The 20,000-nt window shown below is 34.6% G+C and overlaps 1 protein-coding gene across 1 annotated transcript in view; it reads right to left on the bottom strand.

Moving 5' to 3' along the window:
- Positions 1-11,487: 11,487 nt before the first annotated feature.
- The window catches only part of LOC145265681 (S-crystallin SL20-1-like), a 57,058-nt gene continuing 48,545 nt past the window's right edge, over positions 11,488-20,000 (bottom strand). The window contains exons 5-6 of the mRNA XM_080121741.1: positions 15,603-15,710; positions 11,488-11,849 (exon numbers count right to left, since the gene is read on the bottom strand). Of these exons, the coding sequence (XP_079977867.1) occupies positions 11,685-11,849; positions 15,603-15,710 (273 nt within the window). The 3' untranslated portion in view covers positions 11,488-11,684. The remainder of the gene's footprint in view (positions 11,850-15,602; positions 15,711-20,000) is intronic.

Raw genomic sequence — 20,000 nt, 5'->3', positions numbered from 1 at the left:
AAAATCTGTATTGGGCTTTTTTACAGACTAATGTTCGGACTAGAGAAGGAATAAGCAGAAAGTTATTAATCACTACTCCATTCTCCTCTTATATTTTTGGGTTATTCGAGCTATCGTTCTTATCAATGTTATTCAAACAAGTACTCGTGGCGTAATGCAAAAAAGGCTAAGGGTGATTAGTTCTAAGTAGCAGGTTGAAGGTTCGATCTTCGGCACGGGCGGTACTAACAATGCATTTTGTAATTGCTTAAAACTTGTCCTCAATCATGACGTAAAAAACAAGAAGAATCCAACGTCGTTGATTAAGCAACTGGCTTTAACCTTGAAAAATAATGAAGGATATAGTTAGGAAGAAAACAGTAAGCCGGAAGAGAGTTCCACGAGCCTGCAGTTTTGGGAAATAAGCTATCGGTATAGAAAACTGTATACCAATGAGGTAATAAAAAAGCGAATTTATGAAGACCACTAGACCTACGAGTCAACGAGCTGCACCAAAGGAAGCAGATAATACATCTGTCGATTCCGAAGAACACGAGCTAGAATCTATATATTTTGAAAAGTAAGAACATGTGGAAGAATACTTCTCAACCTATATACTCAACGATTTTTTGTCTATCGACTTAAAATTTAATATATAGTGTATTCAGGCATGTGGGAAACTTTTATCGGTTTCAGTCTGGAAACAAGGAATGCTTAGAGGTTCAACTTGTGGGTCATCTAATTTTTTTAGCTGTTTGTCAACTGTTTCAGGGCTGTGCATGCGTGCATCGTTCACATGACGGCTTCCTTATGTTAAGAATCCACCCATGCTTACGTTCAGTCTTGAAAGACAAAGGATACCTCTTACGGGCAGTAGCGCGTGTAATTATGAGGCAAAGATTGCGCAATCTACAACGACACCTCTTCTGAATCGGCACTGTTTGATTCCCGTGGTAAGGAGAAGACCAGGATGAATGGAAACAATGCCGAGATAAACGGAGTGCACATACAGCGCCTGAAAGTCACAAATGGTCACTCATTTAGTTAAGAATAAGTAAGTTTGAAAAAAGTTTTAAAAGATCGTGACATCCACTCTAGGACTAGTCAGGCTTATGCGCGAATTTTGTGGTTGTCTGTCGTTTTTATATATGCATCTTCTATTGAGATTTTAGTTAGACAATCAGCTTTCTAGCATCCATCGTTCCCTTTGTCCGATGAATGCATTTTCATTGGCTGATAGGAAGGGCGCGGTGATACTAGAAAGCTGATTGGCTAAATAAAATCTCAAAAGAAGGTGCGTATATAAAAACGAAGGTGCGTATACAAAATTCGCGCATAAGCCTAAAAAGTCCTAGAGTTGATGAAACGCGGAATATTCAGTGTAGCTTAATCGTCATATATATTTGATCACACACACACACACACACATATATATATATATATATATATATATATATATATATATATATATGATAGCATGATTGTGGTGTCGATTGTGATGCTGATGTGAGCAGTGTGGTATGTGAACACCCGTTATGGGTTCGTTGGGTTAATTGTGGTGAAATAACACGTGTAGGAAGTAGGCAGAAGATTTTGTTGAAAAAGCAATCCAATCGAGGGAGTCCGTTGACCCTGTACGAAGATTTAGTGATAGGGTCGCAAAATCAATCTGCTTCCAATTTCTCATAAGTAGGGCTGTGACAACAGAATATTCTTTTCATTCTTTTGACTCTCAAGTATATATCTGACACAGCAAGACACAATCAATCAACCACATTGGTCTATATAAGAAAAATATAAGATATAAACGGGTATATACTCATGAGTCAAAACAATGAAAATAATTTGCTGTTGACAATGCCCGAGTCATGAGTTAACAGGAGATCGTAAAGCTTGGGAAACTGTCACAAGAATTCTCATATTAGTGCGTAGTTTGCTCTAATTGGAGAAAACGGAACATATTATAATGACATTTTCATAGTTATCGGTTCTTTGCTAATCTGTAGCGGAATAATTACCGGTTATAGGCTGCGTTTGATTATTTAAATTTTGGAGATCGTCGTATATATTTGTGGCAAACAATTATAAACATTTAAGGGATAACATTAAAAGGGGAACGTAAGAATAGGGTTACATATATACATACAAGATCTTTTATTTATCTATAGAGGGTGAGAAAATTAAGAGAGTGTTTTGTGCACACGGGAGTGTATATCATACGTACGTATGAGCCCATTGTACACATGTGTATGAAGTGAGAATGTTCAAAAATGTTTAACCCCAAATTCGTAGGCCAATGATTTTGACAAATTCCGTTGGAATGACCTCAAATTTTCCATAGCTTGTGTAGAGGCGTTTCGTGCGCAACGTTAGGCATTTCTATTTTTTCAGGTTAAGAAATGCCGTTCACTTTAAAAGAAAAGGCATTTCGCATGTTAGAGTATGCTCGGACTCCATCACCGAAGACAGTGCAGCTTGCCTTCTTAATAAATTTGTGGAAAGAGTGCACCAATTACAAAACAAATTAGGACTAGCACACAAAATTTTCAAAAAAAGGCTGCTTATGTATACCTAAATGGTACAACGAATTTGGCACGAGCTCGAATACCGAGTCGACATGTGTAGAGTCACAGGCGTCACTCATATTGAACATTTGTGAAAATCTGTCATAGACACAAAACATATTTGTGCTTTCCTTTGTAAATTTAATCAATAAAAGTCATGAATTAATTTATTTATTGTGGACTCTTATCCTCATATTTCTTAATTTTTCTTACGACGTTTCGGCCAAATATTCCTCTGGCCTTCGTCAGGTGGTAACCGCGATGGGATAGGAACTCCGAATCTCCTAACTGCATTCTCAGCAATTAGTGGCATCCATAGTCTCACCACGTTTTGGCCAAGTAAGCCTCTGGCCAGCTTTGGGTAGGATTGAATCCGCTATCTTCAGACAATTGTCACCTAGAACCGTAGTCATCCAACGTCTTTATCCACTGCGCCACGGGCCCCGAAGTATGAGAATTCAGTTAGGAGATTTAGAGTTTCTATTCCGTCGCGGTTACCACCTGACGAAGGCCAGAGGAATAGTTAACCGAATAATCGTGAAACAAAACTAAGAACAGATGCGGATAATAGTCCGCAATAAATAAATTAATAAATAATACTCATCTCAATAATGAATTCCAATTAAATAATATAAAACCTTAGGACCTTCAACATAATGTGTGTTTAGTTTCATTAAGATTCATCAAGTTGTTTCGGAGATATAGCCATTTAGAATGTGGTCAGCCATTTTGGAACACCCTGTATTATTCATGAAGTTAGTTGTCCGTTATACTCATGAGTTCATTGTAGACGTGTATGAAGTCAGAATGTTCGTTACGTATATATTCTTGTGCTCACGTGTGCCTGGAGGCGTTCAATGTTGATTGTGTATGCGTATGTGGATATACCCGTGAGATCATCCTTACCTTGATAGGATTACACGTCTGTCGAGGCGTGTCCCTCACATAAACAGCTAAACGAGAAAATAACGTGTTGTAACGTCGACGGTCTGAGTAAAAGAGGATGAAAAGAGAAAGAAACGAAATAAGAAGTATTGCGACGCCGCTTGTCGACTGGAACGGAATTTACAACTGTTACATTGTGTGTGTATACGAATATGTTCAAAAACGACGTAGATATTTAATAGTGGCAATATATATTCTATTTGTATATTGATATACGTGTAAATGTGTGTATGTATATACGTCGTACCATTTAGTTGAACGTCTAGTGTGTATATTTCAACATTTATGAAACAGTTCTAACAGGAAACGATTGACGTGGACGTATCGAAACACTTATAGACAAGCAGTTGTTATTTTATTAAATAACACAACAAATACTTGCATTATATACGAACATTTATTTTCATGATTCCAGCCGGACTTTTCAGAGATTACAACGCGTGCACACATTGGCTGCCTGAGGAAACGCCGCTCCCTGCGTCATGGAGAAACCATGTCTCTAAGACCCCAACCGCTGACGTAACATAAATCTGATTATTTATCTAAACCAAAAACTGTGTTTTCTTGTATTTTCTAAAACCACGTTCCTTTTGCAGTTGTTTATTATTTCAGTTGTCAATTACTTTTTCCTAATCTAATTGTTTATTTTTCTAATCATAATAATTGGTCCAGCAACTCGCCGTCGCTAATAATAATAATAATAATAATAATAATAATAATAATAATAATAACAACAACAATAATAATAATAATAATAATATTAATAATATAATGTCTTGGCCTTTGGCTCTGTCTGCTACAGTTATAGCATATACTACGCTATGATCAGAGCCAAAGGGTCACATCATTACACAACAAGGGCAGGTAACCGGTGTGTAATTACAAGTGTGTGCGTGTGTGCGTGTGTGCGATCTGAATAAACGCAAATTAAATCAAAAGGCATTCGTCCATTGGAAACAAAGGGAGGTCAACCATATATATGTTTTTAATGCTTTTTAAGAAGAATGACTACGATGGGTACGATTTTACATTTTCTTTTTTTTTTTCAAAGAAGTCACCACTTATCAAGGCACAGAGGCAACTCGAGGATAAGGGTTAATAAGTGTACAGTGGTCAATGGGACAATGACGCAGTAATTGTTAGATGTGGAAATTTAGTAAAAAGAGGAACGATTCATCAAGAACTTTTTTAAGTTGGATTTGAAGATTACCAAATTGTAGTTACTTGGAAACTAGGCAAACGGAAGACAGTTACACAGATGGGCGGTTCTGATAAAGAAGATTTGGTCATGGTATCTACGCTTAGATTTAGACACGGTTAAAGTGTAGGGAAAGGTATTGATTGTTTTTTCAACTAGACGCGTGTTTCTCGTGAAGGTTTGGCGTGGGGGACCATAGATTGGAGCCCAGCCGAGCACTTGCCATGAAAATAACGATAAAGCAGAGACAGGCTCGGAACGTCTCTTTTCTAAGAAAGAGGTTACAGGGAAGAGAAAAGGGCATCTCCCACTAGGCTACGAAGGTCTTTCTAGCAGCTCTTGTCCAGAAGTGGCAACAGTACTCCATCCTTGGATGTACCTTATTCTTATATAGGCAGAGAATTGCATCAGCAGTGAAATATCTCCTGGATCGATAGAAGGATCTCGCCATTCTCCCACATATTCGACTAAATTGAAAATATTTTCAAATTTTAATCGTTACGGAAATCGCGTGTGTTGCAAATAAGAATCACGTAAGGAATTCGCTTTTATTTTTGATGCTACGATAAAGATCTCCCTAAATTTTATTCAAAATTGAAAATGTGCTCCAATTTTCACTAACTATTTGCAAATAGCTCCGCAGCCTTATGGATGTCCTGGGAAAAATTAAGGCTAAGTTTTAGGATGTAAAAATTTTCAGCTAAGGCTGTACAAATTTTCATAGTACAGCACAATCACGTTGACACACCGGTTCCGCCAAATCACCGAAGTTAAGCAACGTTAAGCAAGACTGGTACCAGATGGGTGACCATTTGAGAAGGCGGGGAGCTGTATGTACCGCGAGGTAAGATACCAGGTTGAGAAACTGGCGAGGTCTATCCTTCTCTCTAGGTTAGATGGAACCCTCTTAAGTCGTGGTAGGAACCCCATCTAGTTATGGTGTCACGATAAAATACGTTTAATAGCCCTGACGAAGCATCAAGTATTCAGCTACTGACAAGATATAAATTACACTACAAACTCGGGAGTGAGGTCAATCCCTGCTGCGGTTGCGCTGGATGGATCGATGACTAAATCTAATTTAGAGTTCCGATTGGCGGATAGTGAAACATGCGAGACAGTATTTGATTGCTTATCGAATGTTGCCTCTAAAAATTATTATGAATATACAGACAATCTTTGTGTTCATAATTTAAAAAAATAATAATCGATACAGTTTTTCGTCAGTGAGCAAGTAAAAATACGCTTAAGCACTGAGCGTGGATAATATTTTCTACGGTAGACCAATTCATTAATCTTTGCATCTCACTAATAAAAATCGTTGTGTAACCTATATTACATTATTCCCCATTGTTAGAATGAAATATAATTTCTAAGCCAAGTAACTTAAATAATTATGAGTTCAGAATTAATTCAGCTTCTTTGTGCACTGCTGATTTTGTAATATGTTAATATCAAATAAAAAAGTGACTTTTAGTTTATAATTCCATACAAAATGTTGAATTTAAAATAAGTTTCTGATAATGTTAACTCAAGGATTTAGAAAAAAAATTAAATAATGCTTATTTTACAGAATTACAAATTGATATAAAAAGGAGTTTAATAGAAATTATTTAAATATTAATTTTTTACGGGCTAAAAATTACGATATTGAAACTTAACGAATTCTATTAATAAGAGAGTTTTCTAAGAGCCCTCCATAGGAACAGGAAGTTAATCTTTTACGTGTCGTCTGAAACGTGATATGTCTTATGCATATGAAAATTTTTATATGTGATTTTCATAATATTTTAAGCCAAAGGTAAGACTTTTACTGTTATATTTACATTTACTAATGATTGAATAAAAAAATTCAACAAAATATAATGTATATTTGTGCTGCCATTTTTCATTATATTTTAAATGTTTAATTTAGCAATTTTTTAAATTATTTTTTTGTGTTTACGAGCAATTTTCCGCCATTGACGTTTTTTTGTCATTTTTTAAGTTTTTATCATTTTCCGATGTTCTATAAAAAAACTCGCCGGTTTTATAGAGTGTTAAATAAATAATGAATGAATGCGATTTAAACCTCGAAACTTCATCTTCCATATAAAGTAAAAATTACAATGAATTAATTTCATTTTATTCATTTTCACTTATACTTTTTATGGGTGTCATAAATTAGTTTCATATATATATATATATATATATATATATATATATATATATATATATATATATATATATATATATATATATATATATATATACCGTCACTGGATTATTTATCTTCCACCAGACTATCCATTCACTTGTAATCACCTCTTTCTTCGCCATATTCCCTCTGCTTCACTTTTTTTTTATCAAGTAAGATATTTGACTAACTTGTTGTTTCGTCAAATACTTTTGCATGCAAAATCCGATCCCGCATTTTGCTAATTCCTACCCTCTGATGAGAGAGAAAGTATTTCTTCGAAACTCCGGTGATTAAGGACTATCCACTTATCTAGTGTTTCCTTTTCAGATTAAATATGTTTTGAACTCTTTTTCAAAGTGTTTTAACATGTTTTATTAACAGCTGCTTGTATATATATATATATATATATATATATATATATATATATATATATATATATATATATATATATATAGCACGATGATCTTTACATATTTTTCTAAATATTTGTTACAGGAATTTAAAATAGCCGTAGACTCTTGAAAATTCGGTAAGTTATTGCTGTATATCTTATGAGGTGACTCAGCAATCTTTATAATTTCAGGTTCAAAATGAACGGCTACAGAAGGAATTGGAATACATCCTACCAACATCTGATTTTCACAGCTGGTGAATTTCAAAAATGCAATCTGGACGTGAGGACTCTTTAGAAAAACGACATGCGTCACCATTATGTTTAAAAATTGGGAAATACTTGAGAAACGTATGGAATGCTCAAACTGCTTTTTGACCATCTTGCATGAATCCGGCCTTAGTTTTAGAGTGGCATAATAGATTCAATGGAGGAAGGACGTCTCTGAGTAATGATAGGAGTTTCAGAAAGAGTAAGGAAGTCGGAACATCCGACTGAATTGGCCAAATAAAGAATTTCATGAGTAAGAATTGCCGTGTGTCTATAGAGATCATAAGTGCACAGTTTTTAATAAGTGTGGAAATCGTACACACAACTATTCGCGAGGAAGTAAAAATGCGAGCGATTTGCGCGAAGTGTGTTCAAATGCGCCAGTCCACGACTCCATATTTTGTCACAAAATATTTGACCAAGATGGGTATTAAAACAGTTCTTCATCATTTCTACATTCTAGGTCTCACCCTCCCCTGTGAGATTTTATTATTTCCTTAGCCCAAGGAAAATCTTAGTGACTGTCGTTATGAGACAATTGAGATGAAAGAGGACTTCCATGGGGCCTTCTAGAAGCTGTTAGGATGGTAAAACAAATGCATTGCAGCTGGGGGAGATTACTTCGAAGGCGAATAGAGTATTAAGTGTGTACTATCAATAAAAGCGCCTATACGAAAAAAGTTCGGAAAACTATTTAAAGCACTTCGTAAATTAAAAAAATGACTGCATTAATCACGCTTGAATTTTTGTGTCTATTCCAAGGATATTAATATTGTGTAAACTTTAAAACTCTTATTAAACCTTAAATAGTTCAATGTCACAACTATTGACCCCCCCTAAAAACAGGGCATCAGCGCAGATCATTATTCTTTTATGCGTAAAGGAGTCGGGTTACTCTTATAATGTGATTCATTGTGTAAGATTTCGCCAGTAAGACGCTAGTTTACATTACATTAAGCCGTAATACGTCTTTCTCAGAGTAGAGACGTTGGAAGCCTATATCGGCTCTAGCTTAACTTTTATTGCAAGTGTTTGACTGAGCTTCAATCTATGCTCCCTTAAATCATGTACGAAAAACACTCGCCCAACTACAGACACTGCCAGCAAATTTCTTTACTCTCTATCTGTGTATAAAATAAAGGAAAATTCTAAGGGCAAATGTTTGTTGCAGTTTGCGTTGCGCATTCGACGATATACATTAATGAAAATAGATATCAAGTTTATGATTTAATACTGTAGACTTTATTTAAAACATGAAAGAATATTTAGATTTTTACAGATAAGAATATTTTTTTAAAAAATGGTGCATGAGCCGTATGTTTGCGTGCGTACGTGCGTGTTGCTTATTCTTGCCGATCAGATGTAAAAAGAGATTAAATATTTTATTTAAAGTTGTTGCCGAGGCAATTCATGATTGTAGAGTTTGCTTTTTATGATTTTGCGATGTTTTGCCTTACCTCGATAAAGCTGGAATGTACGCGAAAGTTCTTTGCATTACAGTATCGGCTGCGTGTGTAAGACACACTTGGAGCGCATAGCGCACGTGTCCTTGTCGCGTGTCACTCGGAAAAAGGGAGAGAGAGAAAGTTGATATCGCCACCTATCAGCTAAAACATGCAACAGGAGCGATAATCGTATATGTCCCCGAACTGAAACCGTTTTGTATGGTGTCCGTCTGTTCGCTATGCGCTAAACTCAGAGTAATGTGTCTTCATAGATTTTTTCCTAGAACTGCCCGCCTGTGGAACACACTACCGTCTGGCTGCTTCCAATTTGAACCTAACATGGCTTATTTCAAATCGAACACAAGAAATTTGTTTTAGAGATCCTTTGAAATAATCAATAACCACCCAATTTCTCCCCAACTTATACTTTTAGCGATCATTATGTTGTTTTCCGTGTGCGGGAAACTGACTGGCCATTTCCCAGTGTGTGGCTGGTTGCGTGTCGCCACAGCATTTGTGAAACGAAGGACGGATATGATCACAGCTGGATGGGATGACGAAGTGCGAGACCCTATTCTAGCACGCATGATCAAAGACATTTGTTTGAGAGTAGCCCAGGAAGATCCAGTAAAGGCGAGTGTTTTCGCGCCTTAATGAGCGGTAATTCAATGTCTTGCAAAATAATGATACGAGAGGTGACAAGGCATTTTCCATCGGTATATGAATAAATCTATATAAATAAAAAAGTACATAATTGTTGTTTCACCAGGTTTAGCCAACTAATTTTCTTGCTAGTTTAAGTAGAATTGAAACCGCTATCTTCAGACAATGCTTAACTGAAACTGTAGAAACTCAACGCCTCTAACCACTGCGCCACACATCCTAAGCAAAGTTGGATTTTATGGTCTTATGAATCAAATTGTGTTCTAATCTGGTCTTCCATTGTTGAGTCCTGCCGAACGCTAATAATTGTTATTATTTTTTTATTTGTTATTATTTGTTTGTTTGTTTTATTTATTTTTTTTTTTTTTGCAATCATTTGAGATGTGTGCATTTATTCTTTTTGTGCGGACTGTTATCTTCATCTCCATAGCTGTTGTTGTTTCACCTGCTTTCGTCTAACTAATCATTTATATTTTTCATTAATTAACCGCGACAGGATAGGAATTCTGGTGCAAAAATGAATGCATAAATTTTGTATCTTCATATACAAAAGATTAGGAAAATTAAAAAAAATTAATAAAATGCGTTTTCTTTTTGTTGCGTGGAAATCTACAATTATAAAGGCTCGAAGGCCGCTCGAGAATAAGAGTTATTGAATGTATGGTGGAATTTTAGTAATCGTTAATTGTTTAAATTGGGTAGAATTTTATTATTTATGGGGACGGGACTACAAGAATTTGTTTACATTGGATTTGAAGCTACCATTTTGTATTAAACCGGGAAGCAGGACAGTGAAATAGTTTCCTCAAGTGATCAGTGGTGGGAATTTAGCTTTGTTTACGGAATCTGCGAGTTGATTTAGGCACAGATAAAGAGTGGTTTTCATTATAATGTGAATTATATTATTTTTGTCAAAGTACACTTTGCACGATAACATCGTCGCCCTAGAAAATACGACATGCTTCCATTTCTGTTTGATGAAAACCGGTTTTATTTATTTATTTTTGTTGAAGGACACCTACTATTTGGCCAACTGTGTGTAAATCCCAGGAGTGGAGGAGTCTTCTATTATATCTGAAACAGACACAGTGTTCACCGAGCGGGATTGGGGACAACTCATGTTCTCTACCGATCTAAATTATGACAACAGGACCATTGCCAGCACCCTCAGATTGCATCCCTTGATGTACTAGAATAACAGGGACTTTCCCACGGTGATGAACACAAAGTTTCCGGTCACGGTTATTTTATTTAATGTTGTTTAAATTGAGGGCAACATCTTGCCACCTCACATCATCGAAGTCGGCGTGAAAGTTTGGTGAAGAGTGTGCTGATACACTGGTACAATCAAGTGACTGCTAGAAGACTCTGGGTATGACAGCAGGACTCGGTGCCAGCTCACAAGTCCAAAGAAACCCTGGATTAGCTTGAGAAGCAGTACTACGACTTTAAACTCTTTTATCATTGGCCCCATTTCTCTCCCGACTTGCACCTGCTGGACTACTTCGTTTGTCATACGTGGGGAACATCACCAACATGACCTCGTACAATACCAAAGCCAAGCTGATCGTCACCATCCACTGAGCTCCCGCTGGCACTTGTGGAAAATGCATGCTCCTGTTCCGAACTGGTATCGGGGCGGTGATTGAGGCTGGTGCTGGCTATATTGAATAGATGTCTGCTCTACTACATAATCAAGTTAGCCGAATTGATTTTTTAATAAAAGTTTTTAAAAAAAGCTATAGTATTGTTTTCTTTAGGGTGACTAATATACCGATCCACCCCGTAGAATTAAAATAACGCAGTCTTGTTTGAAGATGTATTTTATTAAGTTCTCCATTCAAAGTCTTCGATAATATCAACGGGAGTCAGTTTGATACGAATGAATTTATTATACATGCATATGTGTTTGGATACAACGATTCCTTTCGATTTGATGAAGAATTAGCGATCGACGTTGATAATAATACAATAAATCGAGTAATTCTCGCAACAGCCAATTTCACGAGATCTCGTGTGACACTCGTTTCCATTGCTCTTTCTTCTTACTTTACCACATCGAGCTGCAACGGACTTTCAGGTATCCGAAGACTTTCGGATGAGTAGCCACACGCCTCCAAAGGGCCATCATTTTCGGGTACTTGCTAAACATGGCCGGGTTTTCTATGTAAGGGCCTTCAAGGCAGCAGTAACACATCATATCACACCACATTAGCTGCAAAATTAAAAAAAAAGATTAAAACAACAAGCAACACTTGTTTTCAGATTTTATAATTAATAAGAACTTTTGATGGATTTAGCTTGACAGACAAGTCAACGTTAAGATATTAGTGAAAAACTGTAAAGCTTTCTACCGATTTGGGGATATTTTATAATCATACTAGACAAAAACTACGACATAATCACGTTATCATACCGGTTCCCGTTTGATCACATAAGTTAAGCAACCGAAAGCGCTAGAAATCACTGGCAAAAAATCACTCGGTAGCCTAATATAGAATTACAAAATGAAACAAGAAAAAATGCTCGGCAGATAGAGAAAATCAACTTAATAATAAAGAAGAAAGAAAATTCGTATTTAATAAAACGTGAATTGATAAAAACTTACTGAATATATATATATATATATATATATATACAGGGTGAGTCAAAATAAGGGTCCTATATTAAAATTTGAATAACTTCCACAAAATAAAAGTTAAACTTACCAAACTTTATGTGTGTGTAGACTGACCCTTCCGAGATTTTTTTGAAATTACCAAAACAAATTTTGGCCGAAAAACACTTCTTAAAACTTACATGAATTTATGAATTTTTAAAAATAGGACCCTTAATTTGGCCCACCCTGTATATATATATATATATATATATATATATATATATATATATATATATATATATATATATATATATTCCGCCGTATAAGACGACCCTTAAAGTTTAAAAATTATCTTTAAAAACAATATTTCATAAGATATCGGGTGTTGTAATCTCTAGCCTAGGCTAAATAAACATGGTGTTGTGATTTAAGATTCGTCTTATACAACGGATATGAGAAATTTATTAAAATTTGCTCCAATTTTGTTCCTCTTCTTATTTGACGGTCGCCTTATACGCCGAAATATACGGTATATATATATATATATATATATATATATATATATATATATATATATTCCTAGAATTTTTTTTATTGTTATATACCCATCCTTTTTTAAGCAGCTCAATGTAATTACAGAGCAACATAGTGAATAAATGACAAAAGGGTATATTCCAAAATTCCAAATAATGTAATGGAAACATATTATAAAATATTTGCAGTTTCTCTTCCAATTTTCTGATTCTAATCATGTCAAAATGCACTTTATTTCCTTTTGCCGGATTGATTGTTGCTATTTCTTTAGGTGAGTTAAGAGCATAATATATTTACTGATTGATATAATAAATAATTGATTGATTTTGCGCTACGAAACAGACACTGTCAAGAATTGTAAATGCCATCTGAATTAAAGGAATAAATTATAAGATAGTCAACATCATGAACTTTTGAATACAGTCTTTTTCATTTATTCTCTCTCTCTCTCTCTCTCTCTATATATATATATATATATATATATATATATATATATATATGTATATATATATATATATTCAAAACATAAACGGGAGACCAGTACCCGCATTAAGCTGGTCTGCAGTTTTACTTGTTGCTAGCTATCTTGCTCTTGCTTGTTGTTGGATGTCAACATTTTGAACCGAGAGAGAGGTTTAGCTGTCGTACAAAGCTAAAACTCTGTAACACCATCAGGTAAACATACTCCCTCAGGCTATAAGAAAAAAAAACGATCCTATTGCGATGGAAAAGTTGTGATGTATGTAGGTCTGAAATGCTGGAAGCATGTAGTAATTGATCTGCCATTATTTTTTTTTTCCGGCAGGACTAAAGTTATGGTTATCGTCGGGCTCATGGACTTTCAGTACCTGAGGGAGTGGCACTCGTCTGACAAGACGTTGCAATCATTATATATATATATATATATATATATATATATATATATATATATCAGGAAAATTTTGTGTTGATATATGTATGTGAGATCATTCCCTATGCACTCCGTTGGGTTCATAGCGGCCACAGAGATTTAAGTGACAATGCGGACTCCGGAGTTTTCCGACCTAGGCGTCGTTCATCGCCAGCAATAGGTAATTTAGAATAGTGGTGACCATGTAGAAGAATAATTCCGACGCACAAAAGATCGCTTGTTTTTATAGTACCATTCCTGGCATCGTAATTCTTCAACGTTTCATTCATGGGTTCAAAAAATAGGAGGCTTTACATGGTGATTCTATTGCTATACTATTCTAGATGCTACTCAGATAGAGAGACACGACGTTGCTTGGGAGTAAATGAATATCAATAAATGTTCTATACTCTCAGTACTTTTAATGCCATTGAAATTGGTGAAATTGCTCATTTTTCAATCAAATATATTGCTTGCTTACTCTGGCGAGGGATCTAAGCTTCACACGTCTCCCAGCAGTGACTTAGTCCATCATACTTTGCTGTCTACATTGCACTATAGAGAACATTTCATAAAATTATGTTTTATATAATGGCTTGAAGTAAAGTTTTAATTTTTAAAAATCATAGCCTTTTACTTTCTATAGCATCTATCATTGGTTTGGTTTCCAGCGATCACGTGTTGTCCACTGCCACAGGAACTGAATGTCGGTTTGGTCTGGTTACAAGATCCTTTAGTACACGAGATTATCTATTGAGAAATTCGAAGGCAATTCTAACATATATGTTCCAACAGAAACGAAAACATTATATTCAAGTCACCCATAGCTCTTAGATTAAATCCAGATAATAACCTAAGATTATTTCCAAAAGAAACTTCAAAAATACGATGCGCCTTAAATAAATTTCGAGACTTTTCCATATGAGCACTTTTATTGATAGTACACTCATAAAACTCTAGTCTCCTCCGAAGTAATCTCCTCCGGCTGCAACGCACTTGCTGTATCGATACAACAACGTTTGGAACGTCACATGAAAGTCTATGTGCGTGAATGTCAATCACCCTTGTCACAGCCGCTTTTATCTCCATAATTGTCTTATACCGACAACATCTAAGGTTTTCTTGGAGCTTAGGAAATATACAAAAGTCAAAAAAGGGAGCCGAGCCTGCACTATATGGGGGTTGAGCAATTGTCGATGATGAGGATGGAGTAACCTTGGGAGAAATTCGCGCAAATCTTTCGCATCTTTAGTTTCTCGCCAATTATAGTATGTACAGTACCTCCACTGATATAAAACTGTGCATGTATTGTCTTTCTAGCCAAACAACGGTGCTTGTCCATTAAATTCTTTATTTGGCCAATTAATGCTAGGTTTTTTTTTACTTCCTTTATCCTTCCACACTTAATTAATCTCTTACAGACTCCCTGCCTTCTTTGAATTTCGTATGCTACTCATGAAATGGTGTACGATTCATGCAAGATTGTCCAAATACAGTCGTAAGTATTCCATATGTTTATTTGTGATTTTTTCCAAGTTTAAAACAGAATTTTATTGCCTATCGACGTTTAAAGTGTCCTCCCATCAAAAATTGTATTATTTAAATTCACCAACTGTGAGAATCAGGATTTAATAGAGGGTATTCCAGTTCCTGTTGTAGCTGTTTACTTGAACTTGAAATAATTAAAATTGATCAGTCATCTCAGAAGATGCATAGGAATAATATACTAAATTTTCAAGAGTTTATAACAATTTTAAATTCTTGAACAAAAAAGTATGGAAACTTATTGAAAACACCTTGTAAACTCCCAAGTTTTATTTAAACGTTATGTTTTACCAAATGTACACGAATATCTCATCATGCTGTAACTGATAAACTACTGTCGTGTTTTGGGGTTTATTTTTTTTATTCGATGTTATGACGTTTAAAAAAAATCCAATACTTACTTGTTCACCGAGGAAATAATGGTTACCGCCCTTGCGCAAACTCAGGGTTCGTTCCAAGAAAGGGAGAATTCGATTACACGTATTCATGTATCTCCAATACATATAACCCTGCAAATATATAATTAAATGATTATATGTATTAGTCGGACCTGTGGAAATTCCACAGCGACATCTTTCATATGTATTAGGTTGACAAGAAACTTCTTGTTGTTTTTAACTTTGAAATTCATATGAACATATCTCGTTTAAAAAAAGTATTGATCGAATTAAGTACCACAGAATCAACACACAGCTACCAACGCAAAACAAGTGTGTTTATGTCAGTAACGTACAAATTTTGCGTTCTACTGGCGATAAAGTCGCTGAAGGCGTTTTCAATATCGCTTAGGTTTTGGAAGCATTTCTAACGCAGAAAGTTGTCAAAAAATGATAATCGTTAGGAGCACATCTGGAGAGTATGGCGGATGAGGTAGAGTTTCGTAGCCCAATCTGTTACACATCTGCATGGTCACTTTACCTACGTGCAGTCGGGCATTGTCGTGGAAGAGAATTTCACCGTTTCTGTTGACTAATGCTGGTTGTTGTTGAAGAAGTTTAGTTTACAGTACATCTCCGCCGTAATGGTTTCGCCTTCATTAAAAAACTGTTATAGATGAAACCGGTCGCAGACCACCAGTCAGTTAGCATTAACTTATTTTAGTGAAATTCTGGCTTCGAGAAGTGTCGGAGAGATTCGTCGGCGTCTAAACACTGAGCTGAGTTTCGCCGGTTGTCGTAAAAAAAAACACCTTTCATTGAAAGTTTCATCCCGGTCGAGAATCGGGTCGTTGTTGTTGCGTAAAAGAAGAAAGGGTGACACTTCATAACGGTGTTTCTTTTTTGGCCGTCGTTCAATTCGTGAAGAACCCATTCATCATGTTTTTTTTTGTTTTTTTTTTGTTTTTCGATATAAGATTGGTTGGTAAAGTACAGTTTTTTTTTGTCCGCGCTATTTTTTAAATCGTATTTCCAGGTTTAATTACAGTTTTATTATATGTTTTTTATTCAATTGTAAGGTTAAAATACACCCTCCCCATGTTAAGAATGGCTTTTTAAATATTAACGTTATTATTACAACACGGATCACTCTCTGCATGAGTACTGTACTTTTACCTAACAATTTAATAAACAAAACATGGTACTTATGCAGAGAAACAAAACGTTCTATTTATATATGTTCCGTGTTTTTTTTTAATTGTACAATAAATAAATTTAAATTTGAAACAGAAATAATACATTGCAAGAGATTACGCGCATTTAATATTAATTTGTATCATTTATAACTACTCGCGTGAATAAATAATAATCACGTGATTCAATTTTGAACTAAAAAATTAAAGAAAATATTGTTTAAAGAAGCCTGATAATTTATTATTTTTATTTATGTATTGTTCATCATTAAAAAAGTTATTCATTGAGTAGAATAAAAAAATAGCAACAACACGGAACATACAAATGTTTAAATATGAATATAACGTTTCATAATTGTAACATACGAAAAACTTTTTTATTTTAATTAAAAGCAATAAAAACAAGTTTTTTTTTGTTTTTTTAAAGTTGTTTTCAAAAACAACTCCTGAAATACCTATATTATTCTTTATACATTATTGGCATAGTAACGTACCGGTGATTAGGGAAATCAGTTCCTTTTATGTGATAAAGGGTTCGAGATTATTTTTCCACCTAAACTACAGTCTTGCCGAGAAAGTACCATAATAATATAATAATAGAATAATAACGTTATTTAGAAAGCCATTCTTAACATGGGGAGGACGTTTTGTTACTATTCTATACTTTCACCTAACAGTTTAATAAACAAAAGATGGTACTTATGCAGAGAAGATACCGTGCTGAAATAACGCTATTAAAAAAACATAATTCATTTGTTTATCTTCCAAATTTTTTAATATACACATTTTTCTTTATTATATAAGGCCCCAAAAAAGTTTGTCGCTTGCGTTTTGAGTTTTTTTTGTTTTATTTTTTTTTTTTTTTTTGTTGTTTTTCGATATAAGATTGGTTGGTAAAGTACAGTTTTTTTTTTGTCCGCGCTATTTTTTAAATCGTATTTCTAGGTTTAATTACAGTTTTATTATATGTTTTTTTTATTCAGTTGTAAGGTTAAAATACACTCTCCCCTCCCCATGTTAAGAATGGCTTTTTAAATATAAACGTTATTGTTACAACACGGATCACTCTCTGCATGAGTACTGTACTTTAACCTAAACAATTTAATAAACAAAACATGTTACAGAGAAAGTACCATAATAATATGATAATAGAATAATAACGTTATTTAGAAAGCCATTCTTAACATGGGGAGAACGTTTTGTTACTATTCTATACTTTCACCTAACAATTTAATAAACAAAGATGGTAAAGATGGTGCAGAGAAGGTACCGTGCTGAAATAACTCTATTAAGAAAGCCATTCTTAACATGGGAAATGGAGAGTGTTCTGTAACTATTTTATATTTTCACCTAACAATTTAATAAACAAAAGATAGTACTTATGCCGTGAAGGTACCGTGCTGAAATAATACCGTTATTTAGAAAGATATTCTTAACATGGGGAGGGAGTTTTGCATCTATTCTAAAATATGAATGCTTTTTCTTTATTAAAGAAATTGGGTACTCGTGCACTTATTGATCCGTGCTGAAATAATAACGTTGTTATTTAAAAAGCCATTCTTAACATGGGGAGAAGAGGGTGTTTTGCAACTATTCTGGACTTTCACCTTACAATTTAATAAACAAAAATTAAACTTAAGCAGACAAGGAACAGTACAGAAGCATTAACATTGTTTAGAATACAATTGAATAAAAAAAACTTTAATTAAACTTGGAAATACGATTTAAAAAATATTACGGATCGGTAAGTGCATTAGCACCATAAATTTGTCTAATTCTTAATTTCTTATGTTATTGGAAAAAAAAAAAAAGGTAAATAGTAGGAATTACTCCACCCTCGTTAATTCCTTTAAAATTACCACTCCAATAGGTTTTCGGGGTCGCTGAAAACGAAAACAACCTTTATAATTAAGGCAAACGAATAGTTTCCAAGATATGAAGAAATGTTAGTTTAAAAAAGTGAAGGATCACTTTTCCATAATAATTTAACGTAAAATGATCACCCACTCTGTGGCCACGATTTTTGGGGTGGGGGCTTTCTTTCTACCCTTGGAAAATCCTTTAAAATTACCTGCTTAAATTGGTTGGAGGGGCGGGGGGTCGCCCGCCAAAACACCTTCCCCCACACACACAGAAAAATGCCCCTCTCTCAGGTGGCCAGAAAGTGGGTGCTCATTCTAAGTTAAATTTACATTGAAAAGTGATCACCCACTTTTCGAAAAAAGTAATTTCTTCATATCATGAAAACTTTCCTTTTGCGACGGAAACGGTTTGCAGATTCGTTTTTAGTACACTGAAATCTACAATAAAATATTTCGTTATATACGCACCTGAGACGGGCCTTAAAGTAAAATAATATCGGATTTTTGGGGCAGATTTGCCATTTAGTTGTATAATATCCTCAAACCAGGTAATCACTAAAAGGGACTATTAAAAGTCGTTACCTGTATCGATCAAAATTTAAAACCACTGATTATATGTCAGCCTACATCACAGTAACATATATTGAGTGAGTTCCTAACAGTATTTTGTATAGTTTTTTAGTTTAAACTCATTTTCCCAAAATTTCCCCAAACTTAACGCGTTCGATACAGTCTGCCGCCATTTGTATTTTTCAAATATACCGATGAACACTGCATGTTTTTGAACTGGTTAAACATTATACATTACATAAAAACACTACAATCTTATCCAGTTATGTAGAACATTTACTTTTCTTGCCTTTGAAAACATTTATTTGTTATATATTAATTTCTTGACAACTTCTCTGTATCTATTAATACAAACCCTTTTCATTTAATGTAACGTTTAGTCAGCTCGAAAAACAGTGTTTATCGGTGTATTTGAAAGATACAAATGGTGGCGGACACTGTTGATTATGTTAAGTTTGAGAAAGTGAGTTAAAACTAAAAAAACTATACAAAATACTGTCACAAACCCACCGATTATGTCAGCCTATATCATGGTAACATATTCGGTGGGTTTTTGACACTGTATTGTATAGTTTTAGTTTTCAACTTAATTTCCCAAACTTAACGTATTCAACAGTCTGCAACCATTTCTGTTTTTCCAGTCGATTAAACATTTTACCTTACATAAAAACACTAAACGAGTATCCAGTTAGGTAGAAATTAAACTTACCTTACCTTTGCTTTCATTTGTTTTTGGACAACTTTTTCGAATCTGTGTATAGTGACCCCCCCCCCATCACCCAAATATTAATTACTAA

The sequence above is a fragment of the Euprymna scolopes genome, chromosome 40 (genome assembly GCF_053919585.1).
Source record: "Euprymna scolopes isolate OS-2025 chromosome 40, ASM5391958v1, whole genome shotgun sequence".
Classification (NCBI taxonomy): domain Eukaryota; kingdom Metazoa; phylum Mollusca; class Cephalopoda; order Sepiida; family Sepiolidae; genus Euprymna; species Euprymna scolopes.
This window is presented reverse-complemented; position numbering and strand designations above follow the sequence as displayed.